Genomic DNA, 16,168 nt, shown 5'->3' on the forward strand with positions numbered 1-16,168 from the left:
CCGTGTGGCATCGAGTGCGTTCACACAACTTGCTTACTTTTAAATTTTAACCACAACTCAACCGTTGATTTGTACAAAAAGTGAAATGGACGTGTCCAGTGACAAGCTTAAAGCCTCTGGAATACGGGGGCGAGACTTGCATCGATTGATATGATGCAACGATTTTTTAAATGTAATTTATTTTTAATTTGAAGTTGTAAGTAGTTAAAAGAATTTTCTCACTTAGGTATTTGTTTTAAATTTTAATATTATTAATGGAAAATTTAAAATATCTCTAAACAAATTTTTACCCGCAATTAAGATCCAATGAAAGCTTACAATTAGGAATACATTTGCTTATACCTATAATTTTTAGATAAAATTCTACATATCGTTATCAAATATTTATTAAATTCCAACTTGAAATATAAAAAAGAGAACGTGCATCTTAATTTACCTGGATTACAAGTTCTTATCTTATTTTCACGAATAATATACCTATATGTTATAATAAGTAGTTTTGATAGAGTATGCGTGGGTATTCCATTATTTAAATGATCACATTTGTCTCAAAAATCAAAAAAGAATTAACATTCCTTAAATTACTATTCAAATATATTCCTAAAATTGATAAATTATATGAAATTGTGTATATTCTTTTATTTAAAGTTATTGATTTTTGAAATTGCTTGATTAGTTCTATCTTGAATTTTATGTACATTAAATGCCTACTAACATTTATTTGTCATGAAAATAAAAGTAGTATTTTGATAATATCGTCTGTCATATTTGTATAATGTCTATGGTCTTTTGTAAATTTAAAATAAATATTGAAATATTGTAGGTTTAATTTAGGTTATAATTGCATATTTCAATTCAATAACATTATGTAGGTATTTCTTTATTTAATTTAGTATTAAAAAGATTTACAGACTTTCTTATCTTTAGAATAGTTTATAGCTTAACTTTTTAAATTTCCACTAGTAGTTCATACTCTCGTAGGTATAAAGTAAATAGACACATATTTATTAGATCTTGTTCACATTTTCAATATTTTCTAAAAAAAATTTTTTTATTTATTCATTAACATTCACATTACACAATATTACACTTGATATTATTACAGGTTTTTAACATATTAATTAACTAGCTGTGCCCGCGACTTCATCCGCGTTTCGAGTAGTTACATGTTCAACGTGATTCGTTAAATTGACACAACTTGTTTATTTATGAACCGATTGACACGATCAAACACTAAATATCAAGCGAAGCTTATCACAATTTATTAGTGAAAACGACATCTAAATTGGATAAGCCCTTTCTGAGATTAACGTGCACAAACGCACAGACAAACAGACAGAAATTCTAACAATCATTGTTTTGAGTGCTATTTGCATTGATAAAGGTACCAATAATATTCTTTCTGTATATCTTCCATGTACAGACAGGGATCTTTTACATTTTTATTATATGTATTGATATTGATCAAGTAAATTTAATAAAAAAGCTTTTGCTTGTTTATGTTTTTTCCTGTTTGGTGAAAAATAAAGTGTAAATAAATAAATAAATAAAATAAAAAAGGCTTTGTTGAACTAAGTAGTAATTGACTTAACTTTTTTTATTACTTGTTTTAAGTTACAACTTAATAAAGGTGAATAAGGCTAGGTATATGAGTGTTAAACGAAACAGGGTAGCTTCTAATTCTTTATATAAAAAAAATAATTGAATTTAAAAACGAACAAAATAATTAATTGAATTCGTCACAATTCGCGCATCGGCGACATTTGACGACCATTACCGACCTAACTAACGTTCATAACTCCGATAACAGTTTACTGCGAAGCGACATGGTTAGTTTGAACCCTCACGTTGTAAATTATTTTAAACATTCTGACGGAAAGATTGTTTGTTCAATTTTACGCACATTTGATTTAGTGCTATAATATGTGAGTAATGTAATTAACTTTTTTTCAATTAAAGTACGTAGATGTTGTTAGTTTGTTTGGTTTCTGTTACTTATGTAACGACCTACTGACTAAAGTTGGATAGTTTTAGTTTTTGAGAAATGCACTGAGTAGATATATATTTTAACGCTAATTGAATGAAAATTAAAAACTCTACTGTGTAATACATTTAAGAAAAATATATCGTTGGAATAATCATACGTGAAAACTTATACCTACCTATTATTATTTATTACACATTAAATAATGAATCAATTAAAAATATAATAAAGTTAAAAAAAATGAAATAAAAACAACTAAACAAAAAAAATGCTTAAATTATTCTGCCAAAGGTGTAAATATCGTATAGAGACACTACTGCGTATGATATGTTTAAAAAAGTCTTAAGGGAGTCAGCCTCTTAATCATTAATAGTCCATCATCTTGAAGCAGCTATTTATGTTTCACATAACGCTTAAGAGATTATTTACCTGTTTATGTTGCAAATCTTTGCTAATCGATAGGAATCGTATCCCACGGTGAGCTTTCAAAGTGCATAGATAGTGATGCGAACGAGAAAGGCAAATAAGTACTTCGTTAGAATTGGTTCGCTGTTTAACCAAAGCCTTTTCAGAGCCGCGGTGAGCCATTTAGCAAATTTCAATAGTTATCGCGCGGAGAAAAACTCGCCGGACGACAGGGACGCGAGGCGAAGATCACGGCCAGAGCGAGCGAGACAGGCGTAATAAGAAAGAAGTAATAAAAAAGCGGTTGTGTGCGTGGTCGGAGTGTGGTGGCGTAGGGCGGCGATCAGGCCCCTCCCTGTGGCTCGTCGCCGCCTCGCCGCCGCCTCAGTCGGGTTCACAGCGCGCGGAGTCGCACCGGTCCGCTCTATCGCCTACCTTTCCGCGCGTAAAAAGTTTTCCCTCTATTCCGAAACTTTCGATCGCGGTGACAACACATATAAACTTATTTCAGTTATCGACACGAATTAGTCAATTGATAAAACGTTTGAGAACTGTCATTTGTTAGTCGTGTAGTATTTTAGTGATTATTTTTAACAATATTTTCATTTCGTTTCTTAAAGAAAATTTGTTTTGATAATTTACTGTACAAAACTGACAGCTTTAAACATAAACCGCTAAGTGATAGAAACATATATTAATATTATATTGGCTGTCTCGAAGACTATGATCTGTACCACTAATGGGATGTACAGTCGGTGAGGTGTGGGACCAAAGGTTCTCAGAGGCCGTGAGCTTGATGCTGCTTCAGGGCGAGGGCCGGGGGCCTGCCATGGAGGAGGAGTGCTCGGCGAGGCCTTGCGCCACTGACTTCTCTATAGCTGCTATTATGGCCAGGGATCGGCAGGAGCGCAGGGAGCGAAGGAGGCACAGGGACCCAAGAGAAGACACACTTACGCCTTTAGGTAAGCGATAACAATCTAAACAATTTTTAATATCATATAATGTGTGACTAACACAAAAATAAATCGTACGATAACAATCTACTATTAAATCATAACTTAAAGTTTAAAAATCTACTATTAAATTTAAGAACTAACTAAATTTAAGAAATTGATATGGGACTAGAATTTAATCTAATACACCTCGTCACTATTTATTGGCGGGTAATTGTAGCTGCTTGTCTCAGAATGTCCCAAAAACACAACAACGTAACGACACTTTTGAAGAAGAAAATATTTTAACAAAATTTACACTTGAATAATCAATCCAGCTAGGCTGATTGTCAACTCTTCAGACTAGTCCACACTATATATAGACTAGTCCAACTATATGAGACAAATATATTAAAAACAAAAATTTGAATACATTTTAAATAATTTTAAATATTTTCTCAACAATAATCGAAGCTCGTAGTATTCCAAGTAAAAAATCATAGTTTAATAGTAAGAAAACATGTCCGATAATAAATTAAATTTACATAGATAATGGCATTGATAAAGACACACTTTCACACATACAATTTGTTTGTATCAAGTATTTAACAAGACATTTACGCAGTTTTTTTTCTGTTTTGAACTTCATTATTTATATAAACACAAATGTCATTTGCATTTGGGTATTGTGTGTTCCTGTTGTACATTTATTATGAATAAGAAAATGTTGATTTCTTAGATCTTGAAATTTGCACTTTCAAACAGGCAAACATACAAACAAGTCTTTTATCTTTTAGTGTACAAAACTCTTAAAAGTACATCAATATATGCTTACTTTTAATATCATATTAGGAATGCGATATAATTTAGAAATCTTCTCAAAAACGATAAAATAATGTATATTAAATAAAGAATGTAATAATGTCATGTAGTTTAAAATTCATCAAACTACAACTCATAGTAGTGGAACAGTTGCCCGACCTGAAATGACTGCAGTTTCATCCCCCACGCTCGTCCATTTATAATAATTAGCGAATCATTTTTCTACCAAGAGTCGTAGTTATACGTTATTTCGTATTTTCGGTGATTATCGGAACCATCGGTTTTACATGGCTTTGATGGCGAATTATGATGGCGAGACCATCAAGGGTAAATAGAAAAAAATACGAAGTACAATATTTTTACGAATATAAATATCCACTTTAAAACGAAACTCAACCCTGCGAGCGTTGTTTACAAATCATACATTTTTATAACTACTTTTTTAATATCAATTTTTACATAACTTCTAATTATTATAATACGGTAAGGTTCAGATGTTTGCCTCCCTTTTTAGAAAAACCTCACCATTACTCCACATAAATTATATATCATTTTATAGATAACTGTTTGCTCTACCGGCATCCACAACTAAAAAAAATATTATTGCTTTTGTTTTTGTAAATTAATCAGTTATTAAAATTATATATAGGACGGCTATAATTTTGAAACAACATCAACATGATTGACGGTCGGTAATTTTTTTACTTATTTAGTGCGAATTATTCGCACTGGTATTGCTATAGTACCTATCATCTAACGACAGCTATTAAAACTAAGAAGATGCTATAACCATCAATATCATCAAACATAACCACATAATATAAATACAAAATATATGAAAAACTTATGTTGCAGGTAGAATAATTAAATATCAATTACACATAATAATTAGACATTATTTATTCTGACTAATGTGACTGGATAATTGGATTAATTAATCGTTTTATGTGGGTATTTCTTACAATTGCAAGCTACAATTGGATAAAATAAAAATCGCAATCACTTTTATATCTTCTCCATCTACTCATTGAATATTTTTATCACATATGATTCAAACATATCATAACAGAGTTGAGACCAATAATTTATTTTTGTTAATGTATTGAGATGAAGATTATTCCATGTTGAAATAACTTGTGTAGGTAAGTTTGCACACACTTACTCGTATTTAGATTATGTGTGTTTGAAAATAATTAACTAGTTAAGTAGTGTAGAATCAAACATGTAATGGTAATATTCATTGTCAGAGATGATAAAAAAATTTTTAATCGGAATAAGATTATTTTAAGTCTACGGGACTTTTACTTATAGATTAGATAATAGAAAAAAAATAGGTATAAAAAGTATTATGCATTTGGCTCGTCATTCGTTATGTCTTCTAGTTAGTAAGAATCTATTTCACGTTGTGATAGTTATCACCATGTTCTTTTACAAACTACTTTGGACAAAAATTACCATTTGATGTAGAAGGGTTAATATGAACAAGTTAATTTCGCATTTGACATCACGGTCGAAATAAAAATAGAAAGCCTCACCAGATTGTCGAGACCAATACTTAATGCAACTAATATAATTAATTTTATTGCTTAACACATTAAAAATAGTTTTCTTTTCCATACCATCCATTTTCTATATAATTTTTCCAATAACAATATGGCGGCTGTGCAAGGAAATATTTTGTACACCATAAAATTAAAAAATAAATAAATAGAGAAGTTTATAATTATTTATTTTTATTTAATATTGTTATAATTATTCCTCTGTTTTTTATTTATTTAAAATAATATAAATTATTGTAATGTAGGTAGTATATAAAGATACCTACTGTCACAATGTCGGTACATTGAATTCGTAGCTGTAGGTTGCAACCACTGCCGGTGTTACTCACACACATTAGATTGCTGCACTAAAGGGGTATGCCAGACAATAATTAAAGCTTAAGCTCCAACTCTTCTGCTTCATTAGACAAAAATACCTTTACTAAACTGTGGTTTTTTTAAAGCAGATTTACGTAAAAAATCTACACAAATATGTTATTAGTTACAATTACAAATATTTAAATAGCAATAGCTGTGTTGATTAAAACAGTAAAAATTATTTAGGTACTAATAAAACTAGCCTTCTAACTTGCTGAAGGCTCCCGCAGGGGTTTTGGTCGGTATTGCACTCCCAAGTGCTGAAGCCGATATACGGTCTAGGAATGCCTACCCGGGCATCCTGGATATCACCCGTAAAAGGGTTCCCCTGCAATACCAAAAAAAGCCTTCTAACTTGCTGCCTCAAAAGTTCGTTGAAGTTTAATTCAAAGTTATCACCTATATAATAACAAATACTAATGAATAACAAGGTCACAAGAGCTCAACTTAGTTTAAGTATCTACCTTAAGAATTTATACTTTTCTTCTATACTACAATACTTAATGATACCAGGCATAAATCTCAACTAAAACTTAAAAAAGTATGTCCAAATATAAAGTAGATCCTCTCCTACTTTTATCATCAAGTATATGGTTAGTCCTAAGTATCTACGTACATACGGCTCATCAAAAAAATAAATAAATAAATTAATTAATTAATCAGCTTAGTTTCAAAGGTCTAAACTATCTTGTAACAATTGAAGAGTTACTATTGACGTCCATTCTTCAATTATAGAACTACATGATCACGTATGTTGACGGGATCTAGCGTCAAAAAACAAAATCAATAAATAAGCCCGAAGATAAGACCAAAAACTAAACCACTGATGAGGTCACATCTTCATCACAACCCGATTTCGCTATCTGACAAAAAACTATATTTAAGGAAATTTTAGAAAAATGAGGAGTATAAATTAGGGAGTGCCTGTTTTAACATAATCAGTTAAGGAAAGCAGGTACTAATGAAACAAATGCATCTTTTATTTTTACCCGACTACGAAGGAAGGATTATTAATCAAAACGGTTGATTCATAAACAAAGCGAAAATTTAACCTTTTGAAAAGTGACGTTCCGAAAGCCGTATAAAACTAGCGGAGTAAATTTTCAATTTAACTGTGTATCAAAAAATATGCATCTGTTTACAGAAAAGTTCGTAGACGCAACAGCATCAGCGTCTGGGTCACCTTCTCCACCACTCGCTGAGTACGAGCGAGACTCTCCCGTCGATGTATCCTCAACGTCGGAGGCTGGTTCGGCGAGCGGCGCGCCGAGCGGCTCGAGAGCGCTCTCTCCCCCTCCACGCAATCCCCAACTAACGGAGCGCTGGTCCAGCGAAGAGATGAGACACATACAATGCCACCTTGAAACGAAAGAGCTCTGGGACAAGTTCAACGAATTGGGAACTGAAATGATCATCACGAAAACTGGAAGGTACTGTACCAATATATTTATCTCTATATGAATAAAAATAAATAGTTGAAATGTATGTACGCGTATTACTTTCGAATGGTTGTACCAAATTCGATGTCTTTTTTTTGACAAAAATATCTGGATAAGGTTTTAAAAGATGAACACTTAAAAGAAATTAACCTATTCACAATGTTTAATAAAATACAAATTAGAAAAGTTAGTACGTATTGATGATTAGAAGTTCGAAAATTAAATTACAGATTTTAGTTTTTAGTTTTTTCAAGCAAATAATAAAAACCTATCCTCTATTAGATTTTCTGATACCCATTTGTAAAATGTTACTAAGTTATTGTTAAATTACATTTTCTACCTCAAATATAGTAAGTTCAGTATAATTTTTTTTTTACATATTACTTGTTCAAGCAAACAAGCGTACGGCGTACCTGGATGGTAAGAGATTACCGTAGCTTATAGACATCTGCAACACTAGAAGCATCGCTAGCACGTTGCCGACCCAATCATCAATCCCCCCAGCAGCTTTGGTCACCTTACTCACCAACAGGAACACAATACTGCTTGAAAGCAATATTATTTAGCTGTGGTCTTCTGTAAGGTCGAGGTACTACCCCAGTCGGGCTGCTCCATATTTTGAGCAGGAAATTCCTGCTGTGCCCCACCTCAGTTAAAAAAAAAAAAAAAAAATTTATTACATATAGGTCACGATTATGTATACAGTACTGTGCGTGCATACTTGTTATTATAAAATTATTTTGGCAATCTATTACAATGTTTAAATTATTAAAAATTAAATTTATATACATATTAAAATAAGATATTCTGTAGAAATATATCCTAAAGAAAGCTCTTTCTTGTAAGGTTGAAATTTTATCTATTTAGCGGTAATTGAGGAATCAATTTTACAGTATTAATTCTAGGAATACTAGGGTAATACTGGGAACATTTTCAGAAACAAAAAACCAGTGTGCTTTAGACCACACGACTGAAGTAAAACTTCTGCCTGCACTGTGTCTTAGATATATGAAACGTAACTATATAATAGGCATCAGAGAAAGAGAGAAAGAAAACTCGAGCCTCTCTCTCTCTCTCTCTCTCTCTTGCTCCGCTCGCCTCGCCCGATCACTCTTTTCGTAACGCATTGACCAGCTTACTCCCCAAGATAAGCGTGCGTAAATAAGTTTTACTAATAATAATAATAATAATCATTTATTTCAGAAAAAATCCATAATTAAAATTAAATTAAATTAGTTTGTTGTTGTTACTGCAAAAAAATATTTGTGAATACACAGGCTCAGTTTTCGCATGGGGAAAGTTAAAAGCCGTCATGTTCATTCACGACGGGAGAGTAAAGATCGCGGTGGTAGGTAATTGAAATGATTGTTTGTCGAACGAAATCAATGCTATAACGCAAGTTGATAAGGTAGGTGGCACACGGCGAGGCGCGCGGCGGCGCGAGGCGTGTCGGTCTCGCCTCGCCATCGAACAATGGGTGATCGTGAGACCAACCGCCGTTTACCAAAACGGACATGAAATTCCAATACGACTAATTGCTTGTACGAAAAATCAGTGTTACTATTTAATTGCACGTAAATAATGTTTTGATACAGCTAATAAAAGTCCGCGTGTGATTTTAAGTATTACAATGTCAGAAATGTAACGTAACAAATTATCAATTATAATACAAAACATAAATTGAAAAAAAAGTAATAAATAACATAACTTAATAAAGTAGGTTGGAATTTGTACATATAAAAGAACGTATCCATTAAAAGACATTTAAGTGTCAAAGTAACTTATGAAAAAAATCCTAATTTTAAACAAAAAGGTAATAAATAATCTGTCTCTAGTTACAATAAATTTATATTTAGTTTTAAATATACACACGTTAACGCTGACTTACATTCAACCAGAACGAAGTGATTAAAATCATTTTTACCACTATGTGTAAACTAAATAAATGATTGCGAAAGCGAACAAAAAGAATATTTATTTGATTACTAATATGCGTATACTGAAACGCCCAGTTCGTTTACTGCTGTATTATCGCACGAACAATGCTACGTCGACAGTCGCGATCGCACGCGGCGACGCTTTGTTATCGCACGACGTAAATCAGTGCGACAGTTCGCCGATCGTGACAAATTCGCTAACGTAATCTTCTGATAAGCAGTAGGTACCTATTTCATTTTACAAGCCTAAACGATATTATGATTTTTATATATTTGTATATTATACACAGAATTATTGATATGAATTAATATATTTCTACTTTATCGTAAACATGTTATGGTATTCTCGTCATAGGAAAATCATTCAAAACTACTTAATTAGGTATCATACGTAATATGTACTAAAAATTGACTCCAAGCTAACACACTAAAAATGCGACAGAGCAAGATATTTTATCAAGCATCCTTTCCTGTGTATTCAGGTTTTAGAAACCAAGAGTATTTATTAATATTATGCTTTGTTTGTATTATATTTGTGGTGTGCAATAAAGTATAAAATAAATAAAATTATGACGAAACTTAACTACAAAATGTTACCTGCCAAGATAGGCGATATTATATTTGCAACAAATATCGACATATGTATATAAATTATTAAATAGGTAACTAAGCAATGAATTCTGTTACAGAATATTGAGCTATACTAATACCCCACTTATTTATTCCTTATAATGTTCTCGAGTTAACGACGTCAAAAGTTCAGTTTTTTTTCTACCACGCGTCGTAAAATACGACATTCGCAAATATAACAGTCGCATTTATTTTCAAATCAAGCGGTGCATAACATTCACAATGCATGTTTTACGTTGTGTGACTCATAATTACTTAAAATAAAGTTAAATTTTTTGAGCAAATCAAAACTCTTTATTACTGTCTATATTTACAAGAGCTAAAAATTAAAACGAGTCTCAATTAGTAGAGTATCAATAAGTAGATATGTAAAGAGTTACTTGTTAACTAGTGTTTTCATTGTTCATTAATTGTGCATTTTGTTATAATCACCTTCATATATTTGTATATGATGGCGTAAAAAAGATACAAATCTCACAAGGGGGCTTAAAAAGTCCCACTGGGAGACAATTTACCACACGCCATCACGCGGACTTATCCGAGTCAGCCTCCACGATTAGCATAAATCTCGCCTACTAACCGTCACAAATGAGCAGCAGACGCGGCGCGATACCCTGCCGAATACATTCAGCTAAACAAACAGCGACTGCGAAACAACCGATCGCATGACAGTCACATATCGCGGTGACGATGCGCGACAAATCGCGACCGTCGCTCGCCCAAATAAATCAGCATTATCTCGCGAGATAGCCGCCTGGACCCACCCCGCCGTATCACGCGGAGCCCTGTGTCGTTCTAAAAAATTAATGACTCGGAAAAACGATTCGCTTATGAGGGATCTTTCGATGTAATTGAATTGCCCTACTGAGATCTGCTGAATTGTTGCAAATGCCAATTCAGGTGCACCCGCTAAAACTAACGAGTTTTTATTGCTATCTAAGTCGTTTTGGTCATTGTGGAGACGATATAATTCTTCCTACGTATTGTTGAAATTGTTTAAGAATAACGCACCGAAATGGACTAGATTTGCATACCCATCGGCGGGGACTGAGGAAAAATGTGGTGTTGTTAAATCTGAGCACATTAGCTACATTCACCCCTAGGAGATTATCATAACAAGCGTAATAGAATAATGTAAGCTACTATCTCGTGGTCGCTCGTTGTAATGCTAATCGCGGTGGATCTAACGCGGTAAACATCATTATAAAGACTGTCTTTGTGTGGATTTAAATCCAATTACGTCCCATATTTCATCCCTTCTGCAAATATTTTGAAGGTCTTATGATTAATATTTAACGGATGATTTTGTGAATGAAAACTTCGTATGAGCAACATGTTATAATAACAATTAAATTACAAACAATGAAAAAATAATGTTATATAAAATAATTTTTAAAAACGATGTGTGGTTAAATTTCAATCAAAATGTAGGATCAAGAATCGGTGCTGGTCAATTACGTTACAATTATGAAGTCGGTAAACAGCATTAGAACCAGATGAAAATAAAACTCAATATACTGAGCTCATAAATCTCATACTTTTCGGATTAGTTATGTTTGCTCTTTGATATCGCTTTTGATATTGTAAATGGCGATTGTAAACTTGTCTTAATTGATTTAAATTAACATGTTTTGATATGAGAGTATCGCGGAGCGGCAGCGGAGCGTGGTTAAGATGTTTTCCGGCGCGATCGTGCCAACAGTTTATAATCACAGACTTGGCAGACAACGGCCGCTTTGATTTACTTCTCACCACCGTTTTCTTTCATACAAATATTTGATCCTCGCATGATAAATAATATCTAATATTTTATGCTCGCGTAAAATAATATATTTCGAGAAAAAACAAAACGGCATTGTGTTCTAATTGTTTCCATGAAATGCTTTGATGTTCAGAATGGATTCGGCATCTAGGCGTAGGGTAATTGAGATAAAAACATGTCACTTGATGAACGATGAAAGATGTGACATTTAATGACAAAATAAAATTATTGATCGAAGTATAAATTAAACAAAATTTTACTTTGACAATGATTTTCCCGGGAATATCTTTATCCGTATATTTCGAAGAGATTCAAGATTAAGCTTTTGTATTTTTTTATTATTTTCGTGTTATATATTGTTTCTTTAATTTTTTTTTTATTATTATTAGATGCCTTACGCTTTCTTTTCGTTTTCTGACTGCTTGTCATTATTGGTTATTAATATTATTCTGTTAATCATGAGATTTAATGTGAGGTTTTCAAGCCTATAAAGTTCTCAATAAATAAATAAATTCTCAATAATTAATTATCTCAAAAAAAATAATACATGTAAGTACAAGATTAGTGATAAGGCCGTATTCTCAAATGAGGTTTACATTTAATGAATGTGTACATAATGTAATGCAATATGTAATTTATAGCTAACAAACCGTATCCAGCGTAGTGTTCGCAGGCAGGTCGCTGGGTGCACCGCGCTTACACGTACCCGGCGCGTATATGGCGCTCGCCATTTGTCGCGCTCGTACGATAATTGTTGATATACGATCGCGATCCAACACCGTAATTGTCAACGCTTTATCTTCTAATTGGCTCGCATTTGCCACTGCCAGCGTGTCTCCTCTATTCGCGATAGTTCCTATTAAAAAATCGCTTAACGATCTCGGATATATTTACAGACCATTATTTCGTCATAGTTTCGGTATAAAAATTATAAAGGACAGAAACAATACGTAATGTCAATTTTGAGAACAGTAAAAAGTAAAATTTACAAGTGCAAGTTGAAACGGCGTTTAAAAGCGAACCAAGGGCGGCGCCCACCGGGGGCGAGAAACAATTTGGAGTTTTATCGGCGAGGTGGAGGGTGACCGTGTTACTTCTGAGTTATGTTCATATTAACTGCCGGCAAGTTGAAGCGCAAATGCATGCACAGGTCGCTCACCTTCACTTATTTTGCCACTACTCACTCCCTATAGTTTTATCTATTATAAACGCCGAAATAACGCGTTTAAATTAAGTATTAATTTAAGTTCAACGAATCCTTGATATTATATTCTATCAAAATCGTTACCCTTCCATATCAACATTCATAATTTTACAATACAACATTAAGCCTAATATATTAAATTTTTCGTGAGATACAAGCCTTCAACTTCAACACCAAACGCTTCTGGATTTTAATGTCATTCGAATTCAAAAGCTAATTTCACTAAAACCTTAAATGAATCGAGTTGGCCGGAGCTCTCACATTATTTAACTTGCTCCAAGTTTAAATTGAAAACGCCACCGAACTCTTTACGTAGTCCGAGGCAAATTTTGAACTTTGCTGCTGAATCGGAAATTTCTTTATAAATATCTTATTAAGCTTAAATTCAGTCGGTGTCACGCTGCCGACACTAATTTTATTCGTGAAAGACGGCGCGCGGCGTCGGGTCGGCGCTGAGGCGCGGGCGGGGGTCGGTGTAAATGTATGCAAACGGGAAACGCGATATTTGACGAAGCTGAAAACGACAAAAGAATTAAGGAGGCACCTCGCCCCCGCGGTCTCTTCGCGAACGTTGACGCGACGAGCCCCGCGCTCCGACACCTCGCGAATTCACTTCGCTTTGTGTCTTATTAAAAGATTAGCTGTCACTCCAGCCGCGATCACTCCGACGCTATTTCATTTGAATAAACAACCTTGCAATAATAATGAACCTTCAATTTATTTCAGTATTAAATAGATAGATACTGTTTCATACATTGCTTGTACAATTACCTACACATTTAGAAAGTCAAATATCGATGTCAATAGTTATCAAACCCTTTATTAAAATCTTCAGTAATAGTACTTTGAAGAACATTAATTTGTATTTAATTACAATACGCAGACAACATTTGTTGAAGGAGGAAAGATGTTTGTTTTGTTTTAATAGCTTGATACATTTTTAATGAATCGCGCAACCCTATCTGTTGTTTCTGGGCTATGTGAAGTGAACACATGCAGCCTATTTGAACACAGCGTGTAATAGATGTGTGATTCATGTAAATGTACCCTTAGCAAGTGTATCGTGGGTTAATCTCGTCCGTACCCCCGGCCCCCACGCAATATGCGGGGTCGGGGTGGCGGGCGCCGCGGAGAAAACGTGTAAACTAATTATGTACATTTTCGTAGCCACTTATTTACATAACCACGGGCTGAGCCCCGCTTTCACCGTGAATATTTCATTTGTAATCTTTACTTTGACGGTTTAATATGACAGCTGTTGGTTTGTTTGGAGAAAACTTTTAATTTTCGCCGTTTTCTTCCGGTGCCACCCTTTGTGTGCGCGACGCGGGCCGCCTCGTCCGGTAATGATAGGTGATTGTTGGAAACTTTTTAAAGGATAAATGTCTCGTAAACACCATTTAACGTATAATTTGATATTGTTAACGTTGCAATGGGATGGGCTGCTATTATTAATGGGTGATAATAAAATACATCTTCATCATACATATATTGTAGCGATACCTGTTCATTAAATAAAGCAAAAAGTTTTGTCCTTTTTATGACAGTGTGTGAGAAAACAACGATTTATGTAATATACGTCTGGAATACTTCCTTTAACTAATTTTCAATTGATTTAGTGGTAGTGAAACAGGAAACCAATAAATAAGACTATTAGAATTAATGAGCGAGTGGCCATGCGTTTCGCGGGTATTTATACCGCGCCTTAGCGAGAACTAATTTATGGAAGTAAGTACGCGGAAAATGTTTATGTACGCAGAACAGCCCTCCCGCTTTCCGCCGATGACATCCGGTAGCCTCCCTGTGTGTACACTGAGAACATATGTATTTGTAAAGTAATACGTATGTGAAACATCGCCTCAATTACTCCTGATGAAAATGGCCAAGGATGCAGACGATTTATACAATTTTCCATTAATAGCGGATATCGTTATGATATCTACTCGTACATTTTTCAGAAAAACGGAAATAAATTAAATCAATTTAAAAAATGCAACACAATAGTCAACGAGTGTACAATAAAGGCGACTTGTTTTGTTTTTTAATCATTTGATGTCTGGCTTCGGGGAAAGCTGATCGTTTGATGCCTCTACATTACTAATATCAAAGCTCAGTCATCCATGTTGGCAGATTTAGAAGCTAACGTGACGATTATATGCTTGTTATTTGACTACTGTCGTACACGGATAACTCGCGAAAACTGTATTTAATTAGCTACAGATGTTTCGGATATTTTTTTGCAATATTTTAATTAAATAAACAACATTGATAATTAATTATTTTGATTTATACAATAGATTTTCTAGTGATGCCGTTCGATAATACTTACTATATATTATATGGTTTTCTATCTTTATTCCGTACCTTGAGTGGCTTTTCCTAATTTACTTAAATTTTTATTCTATTATGTTCATAATATTTTTAGTTTGGATTAAATTTATAACAGTGAAAATAATAATAAAACAGAAACTCTACAATCGCATCAATACGCGTACCGTTACAATATATTTGTTAAAATGTAACCGACATACAAAATACAGTAGTTCAGATTCTCTAATCCAGCAATGAAGTAGCAAGGTCATGACACAATCAACGGACCTCCACCCCGGTAGGAGGCTCCACCCCCTGACATGTCGCGTTTTAACAGACCGTACGTGCACCCCACCCCGCAGCTGACGACATTAGCAACCACAGACGGGGCATGTTCGCCAGACGTCGACATATCTACCTAAAGACTATGTACTTAGATAATATGCCTTCCTTAGTCTACATTATTGTGATTAATTTTGATATATGTTATGATTTTTGAGCTTTACTAATATGTATTGAAATTTCACACGAATGGGTGAAATGTATGATCGTTTAAAATAACATTAAATTTACAAGAATAATCAACTGCATATTTAACATACATGTATACAAAATTGTTCATACATTTTCTGTCTTACATGTAATATACAATTATGATAATATAATAAAATAAATGAAAATACCCAATTAAAATCACCTAAATTTAATCAATAAAAATTATTTTCTTTCACCATTTGATTAGCTCAAATTTACACTTCAGTTCCGTACAAGTGAATGAGTTTACGCCATCACAATGAAAACGAAAACATCCTAAGTATAGACTGTGT

At 33.5% G+C, this 16,168-nt stretch overlaps 1 protein-coding gene across 1 annotated transcript in view; it reads left to right on the forward strand.

Annotated features, from left to right (window-relative positions):
* Nucleotides 1-3,128: 3,128 nt before the first annotated feature.
* Nucleotides 3,129-16,168, forward strand: part of LOC123669195 (T-box transcription factor TBX20-like) — a 34,984-nt gene continuing 21,944 nt past the window's right edge. The window contains exons 1-2 of the mRNA XM_045602820.1: nucleotides 3,129-3,351; nucleotides 7,204-7,489. Coding sequence (XP_045458776.1) covers nucleotides 3,129-3,351; nucleotides 7,204-7,489 — 509 coding nt within the window. The remainder of the gene's footprint in view (nucleotides 3,352-7,203; nucleotides 7,490-16,168) is intronic.

This window comes from Melitaea cinxia, chromosome 3 (genome assembly GCF_905220565.1).
Source record: "Melitaea cinxia chromosome 3, ilMelCinx1.1, whole genome shotgun sequence".
NCBI lineage: Eukaryota > Metazoa > Arthropoda > Insecta > Lepidoptera > Nymphalidae > Melitaea > Melitaea cinxia.